The 12,469-nt window shown below is 30.9% G+C and overlaps 1 protein-coding gene across 1 annotated transcript; it reads right to left on the bottom strand.

Annotated features, from left to right (window-relative positions):
* Nucleotides 1-6,626: 6,626 nt before the first annotated feature.
* On the bottom strand, nucleotides 6,627-10,890 carry LOC108228153 (uncharacterized). Its single transcript, XM_017403655.2, has 6 exons — nucleotides 10,488-10,890; nucleotides 10,219-10,259; nucleotides 8,175-8,338; nucleotides 7,871-7,973; nucleotides 7,626-7,795; nucleotides 6,627-7,527 (listed from the first exon to the last, which is right to left on the bottom strand). Exons 1-6 carry the CDS (start codon nucleotides 10,673-10,675, stop codon nucleotides 6,841-6,843), a joined length of 1,353 nt encoding a protein of 450 aa, XP_017259144.1. The 5' UTR covers nucleotides 10,676-10,890; the 3' UTR covers nucleotides 6,627-6,840.
* Nucleotides 10,891-12,469: the final 1,579 nt, after the last annotated feature.

Consider the following 12,469-nt stretch of genomic DNA (forward strand, 5'->3'; position numbering starts at 1 on the left):
TTCCATTTTCACTATATTCAATTTAAAATCAACTTTTTGTTATAATTTCCGATTAATGGAGTATTTTTCACTCCACAATTTTAGCTCTTGATAATGAAGTTTTTAAGGATACGTAGTCAAATATAATTTGATTTTCACTTATTTTAGCATTTATTACTACAATATCTTTTTCGTATAATTAGTGATGTTTCCATTTTCACCATATTCAATTTAAAATCGACTTTTTGTTATAATTTCTAATTAATGGAGTATTTTTCACTCCACAATTTTAACTCTTGATAAGAAAGTTTCTATATATTATACTTTTTAAATTTTCAGATACATAAATCTACCTTGCTATAACTTATATGTAAATAAGGAAACATAGTCAAAGTTTATTTGATTTTCAATGATTTTGGTATTTATTATTACAATCCATTTTTGTATAAAATGTAGTGGGTTCCATATACACTATATTCAATAAGCAACTCAAGACTTTTTTGTTATAATTTCAAATTAATGAAGTCTTTTCTCACTTCATAATTTCAGCTCTTGATAAGGAAGTTTTCATATACAAGATTTTTCAAATTTTCGATACATGGATATGTATTGCTATAGCTTATATGCGAATATGGAAGTCAAACTTCATTTGATTTCCACTGATTTTGACATTTATTACTACAATGCTTTTTGTTGTAATTTCATTATTAATAGAATATTTTTTCACTCCACAATTTTAGCTCTTGATAAGTAAGTTTTTACATATTGCACTTTTCAAATTTTCGGATAAATAGGTCTAGCATGCTATAACTCATATGTAAATATGAAAAGGTAGTCAATGTTTATTTGATTTTCGCTGATTTTGACATTTATTATAACAATCTTTTTTTTTCTAATATATGTCTGGTTTCTATATTCACCGCATTCAATTTTCAAATCTAGACTTCTTTTTATATAATTTCATATTAACAGAACACTTTTTAACTCCACAATTTTAGTTCTTGATAATGAAGTTTTTATATATTAGATTCTTTTAAATTTCCAAATACATGGATCTAGCAAATTATAATTCATATGCAAATAAAAAAACGTAATCAAACTTATTTTGATTTCCACAAATTTTAGTATATATTACTACAATGTTTTTTCGTATAATTTGTGCAGTTTCCATATCACCACATTCAATTTTCAAATTAAGACTTTCAGTTATGATTTTCGATTAATAGAGTATTTTTTCAAACCACAATTTTAACTTCTGATTAGGAAGTTTTTATATATTAGACTTTTTAAATTTTCGTACATGAATTTAGGCAGTTATAACTCATATGAAAATTATAACAAAATGTTGTCAAATTTTGTTTGATTTTATTGATTCGGAATTTATTAGTACAATTATTATAAAATTATATGTTTCACATTGTCAAAGTTGGTAAATATGATAACGATTTATATGTTTTAAATTTACAATGCATTTTCTATAGTATAGCACGTATAAAATCAATTCGCACTCTATTTTTCAAATTATTTGTTAATATATCTCATATATAATATTCGTACATGTATTAATATTTTTCTCCAAGCCCTTCCTGATCATATCTTTAACATGTACAATGTACTAATGGCCAATAACATAACTCGAATATTTTGACTCTTACATATGTTGCCTTTCATAACTTATATATCATATCATACTATTTGTTAATAAAAAATGTACAGGTTAACTAGACAAAACAACAAAAAATTCATACTCGTGTGCGTAGCACGGGCTAAAATACTATGAGCATATCATAATTTAAATAAAACTTTGATAAATGAGCATATTTCCATAAATAACTGAACCATAAATTTTTTACATATAATTTATTATAATTTTTTGTTATTTTATTTAAGATACGAGGGGTCGCCGTAAGACTTATTTTTACATATAATTACCTAATATTTTTATTATTATTTTAACTATAGGATTAATGATTTGATAATAGATTCATAAACTTATAAATTTTTATTCCAAACATGAAATATTATTATTATATTAAATATTTGGTTATATTAATGACACTAATGAAAAATCTATTCAGTTATAAAAGCAATACATAATATATTACATTATAGATATTTATCACGTATATCTTCTTATTATCAATTTTCAATATAGGCAATAATTATAGCATATAATTTTAGTAATGTAACTGAATTATGACTACATATGTATTCCTTTATTGATCTATTCCTTTAATCTTAATTATTTCTTAACCTATTTATCAATTTTTTATTAAGGACGGGAAGAAACTCTATCATCAACATATTCACCTTAATTTTATGATTAAAGAATTAATGGAAGCTTTATAATCTGCATAATTAGGTTAAGTTTATAATTACTTATGTTTCTAAATACAAAGATTTATATAGTCCGCGTCGTTACAATTTCTGTTGCATTATTTTACTTTTTTCAAATCGACATTCATATATATTATCTTTAACATCTACAACGTATTGATCGCCAATACCATAACACGAGTATTTTGACTCTTAAATCCGTTGCCTTTCATAACTTATATCTCATATCATATACTGTTTGTTAATAAACAATGTATATGTTAACTAGATAAAAAAACAAAAAGTCATACTCGTGGGCGAAGTATGGGCTAAAATGCTAAGAGCATATTTTTATTTAAATAAAATTTTGATAAATGAACATATTTTCATTTAAATAACTTAACAATAAAATTTTTTACATACAGTTTATTATAATTTTTTGTTATTTTATTTAAGATACGAGGGGTTGCCGTAAGACGACGCCGAGAAATTTTAATTATATAGTTATTATTATTTTCATGTCTTTTATAAATATTTTAGAAAAAATTAATTAATATTTTTTATTATTTTAAGTATACAAATAATGATTTGACAATAGATCCATAAACTTATAAGTCTTTATTCCAAACATAAATTATTATTATTATATTAAATATTTGGCTATATTAATGATACTAATGAAAAATCTATTCCGTTATAAAATCAAGACAAAATATATTCCATTATAGATATTTATAACGAATATCATCTTATTATCAATTTTCAATACATGCAAAAATTGTAGCATATAATTTTCGTAATATAACTGAATTATGACTAGATATGTATTCCTTTAAGATTAATTATTTTTTAACCTATTTATCAATTTTTATTAAGGTCGGGAGGAAATTCTATCATCAGCATATTCGCCTTAATCTTATAATTAAGGAATGGATGGAACTTGGAAGTTTTATAATTCGCATAATCAGGTTAAGTTTACAATTATTTATGTTTCTAAATACAAATATTTATATAGTCTGTGTCCTTATAATTACTGTTGCGTGATTTTATTTTTTTAATCGACATTCGTATATATTATCTTTGATATCTACGACGTACGGATTGCCAATAATATAACTCGAGTATTTTGACTCTTACATGCGTTGCCTTTCATAACTTATATCTCATATCATATGCTGTTTGTTAATATAAAATGTATAGGTTAACTAGATAAAAAAAATAAAAAAAATTCATACCTGTGTGCGTAGCACGAGTCAAAATGCTATGAACATATTTTAATCTAAATAAAATTTTGATAAATGAGCATATTTCTATAAATAGCTTTACAATAAAATTTTAACATACAATTATAATAATTTTTTTATTTAAGATACGAAGGGTCGGCGTTAAGCGACGCTGAGAAATTTTAATTATATAGTCATTACTATTTTCATGTCTTTTATAAATATTTTAGAAATAATCACCTAAATTTTTTTATATTTCTTATCATACTGTTTGTTAATAAAAAATGTTTAGTTTAATCAGATAAAAAACAAAAAATCATACCGGTGTGCGTAGCATGGACCAAAATGCAAATAAACACGTAAAATTTAATAACTTAAAACTTATAATAAATTGTTTGACTGCGCCGATTACCCGTCAGATTTGAGGTTAATTACGACAGAAAGTATAGGTTTAGTTGATAAAAAAAATCAGAGAATGAATACCGTGTGCGTAGCACGGGCCAAAAAAGCTAGTTTAAATAAAAAAATCACTTTTTTTGAATTACTCCAACAATCATTTCCAAAGTTACAGTCTAGCAGTAGTTACAAATTACAGTAAAATCATCAGGTCTTAACTCTATGTACATTTGTATAAAGAGACTTTCAGAAATTTGTACTAACAGCAAACAATTGCAAAATAAATGAGGTGCTCGCTCTATATAAGTTTACTTAATGATCAGTCTGTTAAACCAAATCCTGCAGGGAGGAAAAAGTATTCCTAGTTCCTCAATCTAAATCATTGTTCTCCGGATATGTTAGACAGCACAGACATCTTAAGTTTAGACAACAGCAGTTTATAGTTTAGACACTAATCAAGAGTAAGCTCCGGTTCTCTGGGTTGCTTCACCAAATCAACACCAAATAAATTAAAAATATTATAATTATTTTAAATATCGGATTGGTTCGGGTTTTCGGATCGGTTCCTAGTTATATCCGGAACCGCATCAATCATCATCGGTTTCGGGTTCGGTTTTTAAATTTTCGTTTCGGTTCCGGTTCCGGTTCGGTTTTATACGATTCGGTTTATTGCGGTTTTTAGCGGTTTCGGTTTCGGTTTAGGATTTATTCGGTTTTTTACTCACCCCTAGGCACGGCATAAAAAAACCGATATTTTATTTAATATTAATTTACGGTGCTTGCCGTCTTCATCAAAGTAATAAATTTTTAGTTTTTGATTGTTTGAATCGGTCAGAAACAAGTCAACTGATAGATGTGTCTTGGCTATTTATTAGGGATGTACTTTCGGATGAAACTTTAAGAAATCTTTTTTTCGAACATAAATTTAGTTGTATTCTTGATTTTAGAAAATGTATCAAAATATACAGAATATTTAATTAAAATTTAAATTAATTTTAGAAATATGGTGATATTCACTTAGATTTTAAAAATATGCATAATAACTGGATGGTGTTCAATTTAAATGATAAAATTCTATTAAAATTTCATGATATTTCAAAAAGAATGCTTAATAATTTGATAATATTCAATTTAAACTATATAAAATTTAATAATTCTGATAAAAAAATTTGAACTTAATTAAATAATGAATTTTATGAGATTGTTCAGTTTATTTTATAGAAATTTTTTCATAATCAATGAGAACTGAATCGATTTAAAAATTTGCATACCATTATAATTAGACTCGACAATTTTTCACACGACACGAAAACGACACGAAAATTTAGTATTTGTGTTTGCATTTTGAGTACACGACACGAAAAATACACAAACACGAAGTACACGACTGAAATGTCCTATTGATATGTCATGTGGGTTTAAAATATCCTATTGATATGTCATGTGGGTTTTGTGTTTACCCTTTGCGTGAACGACACGACACGAGTTACACGAAATAAATATAATTTTATAACGAATTTTCTATGGTGTGCCCAAGGGCACACAATAGTCACTAACTCCCATGAGAATTCTAGCTTTTGATTGGTGGATGGATAATAAATGTAAATGTCCTCCTGCATTCACATCAATTCCACCAATCAAAACAAGCCATTTTCATGAAAGTTTGTGCTTATTGTGTGCCCTTGGGCACACATTAGAAAGACCGATTTTATAATAATATTAATATTTAATTATAAATATGTACATTTATGATAAATATATGTATATTTTCTTTTAAAATAATTCATAGTTTATAATATTGTAAGTATAAATGATTTAAATATACATATTTCATATAATTTTGTAAATTTTTTGCCTAGAAATCAAATATTTACATTTTTTATATATTTATTTATATTTATATATAAGTTCAATTTTACACGAAACACGACACGAAAACGGAGGTATACGACATGAAAATACACTAACGCCAAACAGGAGGTTGGTTTTGTGTTTGGTCAAAAGGTACACGACACGAAAGTACACGATTCGAACGAATCGCCGGGCTAATTATAATCAGCTTTAATCTATTACGATACATATATTATTATTAATATATTACTACCTCCATCCCAAATTAGATGACCCCGTTGACTTTGGGCACGTAACTTTAGGTGCATTGACCGTCTACTTCCGAAATTTATTTTTTTGTTTTTTCTTTTGTAAATAAAAATTTCATATTTAAATATTTATTTGCAAAAATAAAATTTTAAAAATAACTCATGTAGCTATGCGGTCAATGGACCTTAAACTGTGTGCCCAAAGTCAACGGGGTCATCTAATTTGGGATGGAGGGAGTAGAAGATATCATTATTGATCTTTATGATCTATTAAAATGTGAATTAAAACCAGCTAAAATCTATAAAAAGAAGAACTCCAAGGATAGCTCGTGCAGTTCCCAAAGTAGCCATGATCGGTTGTTTGACAGATTGATTCTGTGAATTGCACAATTATGTGCTCATTTTCAGTATGCAATTTTATACTTTCAAACCCGAAAAAAACAAAAAATCTAAAGGAAGTAAATAACTTGTTTACCAAAGTTAGCTCGACCAATTTCCAGTCCAGACAAGCAGTGCTATCCATATAATGAGTGTTCAACTTGAGTATGTTTAACAATATCAACTGTAAAACTGCTTGGCTACCTGGCTCTCTATTCTGTCTAGCAACTGAAGCTGAAATAACTAATGAAAGGTACTATACATATGACAGTACAAACGAGAGTACAACTTAATTCTTCCAGAATTAGAGCCGGGTTTGCTAATGAAGCCTACAAAGAACGATCCACAAAACAAATACTAGAATAAACCAAACTGTATTTTAGGAAACAATCCACTCATTTTTCAAAGTTGGCAATTTCAATACTAATAATTGTTGTGGTCGAGAAGTCTCACTTCCTATACGGATGGTATCTTCCTCCGCCAGTGCTGCCGTTCCCATATCCTTTGCCTCCATCATATCCACCTCCACTGCTGCCTCCATCATATCCGCCACTGCCTCCACTGCCGCCTCCACCGCTGCTGCCGTCATATCCATTTCCGCTGCCACCGTATCCACCTCTGCTGCCACCATATCCACCCCCGCTGCTGCTACCGCCACCATATCCACCCCCGCTTCCGCCACCATATCCACCACCGCCGCCATATCCAGCCCCACTGCCGCCGTATCCACCTTTGCCACCATAACCACCCCCACCACCATATCCACCTTTGCCACCATAGCTAGCAGCGCCAGCATAACTACCAGCACCTCCGTAACTACCATATGCAGCTGCACCATACATGGGTCCACCATATCCATACCCATATCCAAATCCACCAAAACCAGCATAAAGACCTGCCGACCCCCTTCCATAACTATCATAGCCACCATAATCGCCATAACCACCATAACCACCATAGCCGCTCTGTCCTCCATAACCTCTGCCACCTTTGCTACCATAACCGCTTCCATAACCAGATGCACCTCTTCCAAAACCACCACCATATGACTTCATATTACCACCACCACGGCGCCCTCGGCTATCGTTTCCATAATCACCAATAGCTCTTTTTGGCTCAGCCTTCTTTATTTCAACCTACGAAGATTAAAATTGCAGTGCTCAGCTTATATTGCGCCTTAAGATTACAGGATAAGGTGTTTGCCAAACCTCAAAAAATTGCCTAGAGAAATTACCTGTTTGCCACCAAGTTCATGAATTTGGCCATCAGAAAATATTTTCTCCACTGAATTTTCATCATCAAAAGTGACAAATCCAAAGCCCCTTGATCTCCCGGTTGTATGATCCAACATGATCTGATGCTCCACAACAATACCATAAGCAGAAAAATACTCCCTCAACTCATCTACAAAACCAAGAAATATATTGTATAAAAGATGATACATTATAAAGGTACAAAAATTAAAGGGTAATCACTTACCTTCAGTCAATGATAAAGGTAAACCACCAACAAATATCTTCCGGGTTTTCAGTACTCCCTTTACCTGCATATCCTCCCTAGGGACTGTTCTTTTCACTTCAACCTGAGGCACAGATATAATAAAATTGCAATAATAAATATCTACCCAAAAAGAAAAGAGGGCAAAAGATTAAAATAACTCTCTCCATCTGTATATACACATATTATTTATTTGAATGTTCAATAAAATATTTCTGCATGTAGACTTGATGCATAATCAGTACAATCTGTCTTTCAACCAAATTGCCAAGTTCAAGGCCCTTACCGCTCTACCATCTATGATATGTTCTTTGCTCAGAACTTTATCTGCAACCTCAGAGTCCGCAAATGTAACAAACCCAAATCCTCTTGGTCTTCCCGTTAGTTTATCCATCATTATTACGGAGTCTGTGATTTCCCCATAACTGCTGAAGTAGTTGCTGAATGACTCTGGTAAATCAACAAAATATACATGTGATGATGAAAGTCAAAATAGTTGAACTACGCATGGGAGAAGATATTGAACGAGTCTCTACATGACAAATAGCGAAGCAAAGTGCAATTTGAGGAACAAGAAGATGCCAAATAACTACAAATATAACAAACTCTCAAGGCACATATCAATATTTAACATGAGGAAATATGTAGGCAACTTATATAATTAGCATAATCACTTATCAAGTAATAAGTGAATGAAAATAAGACAAACAGAGCTGTGTTCAAGTCCGAATAGATGGCATTTACGGAGCCATTTATATTAAATTTATCGTCTATTCCTGTAATAGTACAACCGAAAATTTCTTTTTAAGTAAGCTCCATATCCGAAAACCCTGTATCCTTTCACATGTAAATTATATTATAATATCTTAATCCATCCACATATATTTCTTTCTAAGTAAGCTCCATATCCGAAGACCCTGTATCCCAGTGTTATTAAACGCGATATGCGCACAGAAGCGCAAAGGCCCCATAGAGCATAAGCGCAACGCACAACGCGAAATGCGCGGATTCATCGAAGACAAATAAATATACATATATAAATGATATATAAGCAGAAAATTGTTAATTTACACATAAGATGACATTTATTAATAAAGCAACCAAATTCTTCTGAAGTCAAGGTAGCAAAGAATTCCAAACTTAGTCCATTCTTCCACTTCTTCGTCATCATTATTCAGGAAATCATCATCTTTACTAATATAATTCGGATCCTTAACAAAGTCTTTTTCATCATACTCAAGTCATATGTGTATATACAACACTTGTATGTATAAATATATAATAGTATATACAAGATATGTGTATCTTTTATATATGGGTATCTATATGCAATAATCATAAAAGAAGATGAGTTTAATTTTAAAAATGACTCATTTTAAAAGAAGCGCGCTTATTTTGCGCTTTTGAACAGCGCATAAGCGCTCGATGCACATAAAAGCGAGCGCGTCATTGAAGGCGCATCGCATCTCCAAAGCGATGCGCTTCAGGTGGGCATCGCATCGCATATCGCATATGCGTGCGCATTGCGCATATGCGCGCTTTTAATAACACTGCTGCTTAATCCATCCATCCATATATATATATATATATATATATATATATATATATATATATATCTCCATATCCGAAAACCCTGTATCCCTTCACATGTAAATTATATTATAATATCTTAGTCCATACATGTGTGTGTGTGTAGATATATATATATATAAGTTAATAATAACTCCAATCAAATTCATTATCTGCATCTCAATATTATGCAGACACTATCGAGTTTAATGTGAAACTACATCATATTCATACGAATACAATGGCCTTGAGTGTTATTATCAAACAAACAACTACTTCCTTGGGTATGGTTGTTGGTTGTTTTTTTTGTCAACGATAGAATTTAAATATACGCAAAGTCTCATGCCCATGCCTCGCCCAGTCACAGACACTCGAACTATTGTCCTCTTGTTACCACAAAAAGAGGTATCCACTAAACTACAATGCTACAAATAGTTCCACTCCAAATTTTTCAAAAAAATTGAGTATTCAACATCTCACCACAGTATATAAACCAACAGAACACATCCATAAAACATGCTTCGATCTAAAACTTAACCAAACAGAGTGCACACATGACACATTCATTAATGCCAACACTTTTAGCTGCTTATAACACACAGGCATATGAACATTCAAGACCTAAAAGACACCACAGAAATAACAACCACCATAAATTATACAAAACACAAATACCATTCCATACAAAAGTTATCGAATATTATAAAATAATCAATCCCGTAAAAACAGAACAAAAAATGTATGCAAAAAAGGCGATGTACCTTCACTAGTTTCCCAAGCAATGCCTCCAACAAAGAGCTTTCTATCACAGAAACAAAACCAACAATTATTAACAAACTATCACTATCTAATCTCCCCTCAATTCCTCTCCAAAATCACAAGTTTTTTCACAACACTCTCACCAACAACCCCGTCAAGAAAACTACAATCTGAACATATAATTTTCACAATCTAACACTAAATCTAAACAACAAAAAACACAAAACCCTAATCCTAAAACAACATACTAATTAAGCTATACAAAACTAACCCTGCAGAAGAATCAATATGACCCTCAGAATGCTGTGCTATATCATCTCTCCGCCTATTATCACCGCCATCAAAATCATAGCCACCGCCGTGAGCGTCCTCATCTTCGCCGTACATGAACTGATTGTTATGTTGCGTTTGTTCGTCGTCGCCGTTACTGATGTGTATTTGAGCTCCATCACTGTCCATTGTGAGCAGAAATTATATATTTGATGACCCTTTTGCGAGAACTCAATTGGGTTTCTAGGGTTTATGTGATTTCGGAGTGAGAGATTTGATTTAAGAGAGAGTTTGGGATTTCAAGAAAGAAACAAACGAACCCTAGCTCACGCCGCTTTTGCCCTCAAGACTTGTATTTTAATAGTACTATGGTCTATACTCAGAACGGTGTCGCTTGGTCACTCAGTTCAAAATTATTTTCCAATTTAATAAATATTTGGTTTTCCTTATCAGATTTGGCACCCAAAAAAATGTGAGGGAATGTAAATTAACAAGAAATTTTGCAGACTAGATTTTTGTTTATTGTTTAAAAAGTTAATTTTATATTATAAATATAGATAGGTATTGTTCCCTCGTAATCGATTGTCAGGAATCTTTTAAGTAACATGTAATTTTGGGATTGCTGGATATTAACAATCAAGATTACGACAAAATTTTAATGCGTTCAAAGCTTTTTAATCCCTGAACGGATAAAATGACCCGTCTAGTGGTTAAAAAGTGACGGATGAGTCCTCGTATAGCAATTAAAATTTTTTATAGCAAATAAAAATTTGCAGACTAGACTTTTGTTTATTGTTTAAAAGTTAATTTTATATTATAAACATAGATAGGTCTTGTTCCCTCGTAATCTTATTACGATTGTCAGGAATCTTTTAAGTAACATACAATTTTGGAATTGATGAATATCAATGATGAAGATTATGACAAAATTTTAATAGGTCCAAAATTTTTTGATCCCCGAACGGATAAAATGACACGTCTGGCGGTTAAAAAGTGACGTATGAGTTCCCACAGCAATTAAAAAATGTTATAATCATAATCACCGGATATTCATCCAACAACCGAAAAATAATATGCTACTTAAAATGTCTCTAGAAATTACCATGGACCACGACAATATAGATAATTAAATATAGACTATTTTTTGCTAATAAACTCGTATTTGAAAAGGTAATTTGATATCCAGGTAATTTGACAATGAAAAGCGGTATTTCATTAATTATTTTTTATTTATACGTTCGCACTTTTATTTATGGAGTGATGATGAGCCGAAATGTTTTAAAATTGTGAGAAATAATGTTATTATGTACAATTTTATAACTGAAAAATTGAAAGGAATTTCTTTTTCATCGGGAAAATTTACTCCTTGCTCACACACTTTTTGTTAAGTCTGATTGTATTTCCTTTGAACGCAGAGATAAAATTTTATCACACACGGAAAAAAACTATCAAATATATCTGAACAGAGGAATAGAAAAGGAAAATTTAATAAATAAATTTCAGATATTATTATTTAAATTTTAAACTTAATATGCTCAGATATTAAGCTTCACGCTGCCTACATGTATTATCACTTGAAAATGTAACAAGAGAACACCAACCTTGTACTAGTCTGGAACCTGGAAAAGACAGGGTAAGCAGAATGAAGCTAGAAAAATTGACTTAAATACCTTCCTGTCACTGAAGTTTAGCTCATTGTACACACTAACCATGCATGTTTTAAGAAAACCGGTTCGACCATGCAATGCAAGTTCAAATAATCGTACTCCCTGACCACAAACGAGAATGTTTTAAGAAAACCGGTTCGCCCATACAATGCAAGTTCAAACAATAGTACTTCCCAACCACAAATGAGAAAAATAACCCAACAATGCAGTGTTTGTTGTGCACTTGCGGTTCATTGCAATTGTAGACTTACTGGCAAGCTACTGTACAGACATGCCATGCATGAGATTTGCGGAAGAACAAAAAGTGGGCAAGCTC

Source organism: Daucus carota, chromosome 6 (genome assembly GCF_001625215.2).
Source record: "Daucus carota subsp. sativus chromosome 6, DH1 v3.0, whole genome shotgun sequence".
Classification (NCBI taxonomy): domain Eukaryota; kingdom Viridiplantae; phylum Streptophyta; class Magnoliopsida; order Apiales; family Apiaceae; genus Daucus; species Daucus carota.

What these genes read in the sequence shown, in the direction of transcription:
- LOC108228153 (XM_017403655.2), bottom strand. Translation starts at nt 10,675, where the DNA reads ATGGACAGTGATGGAGCTCAAATACACATCAGTAACGGCGACGACGAA. An exon ending in CATATTGATTCTTCTGCAGG is followed by an intron (nt 10,260 to 10,487) that starts GTTAGTTTTGTA and finishes TTTCTGTGATAG; the next exon opens with AAAGCTCTTTGTTGGAGGCA. An exon ending in TGCTTGGGAAACTAGTGAAG is followed by an intron (nt 8,339 to 10,218) that starts GTACATCGCCTT and finishes TTGATTTACCAG; the next exon opens with AGTCATTCAGCAACTACTTC.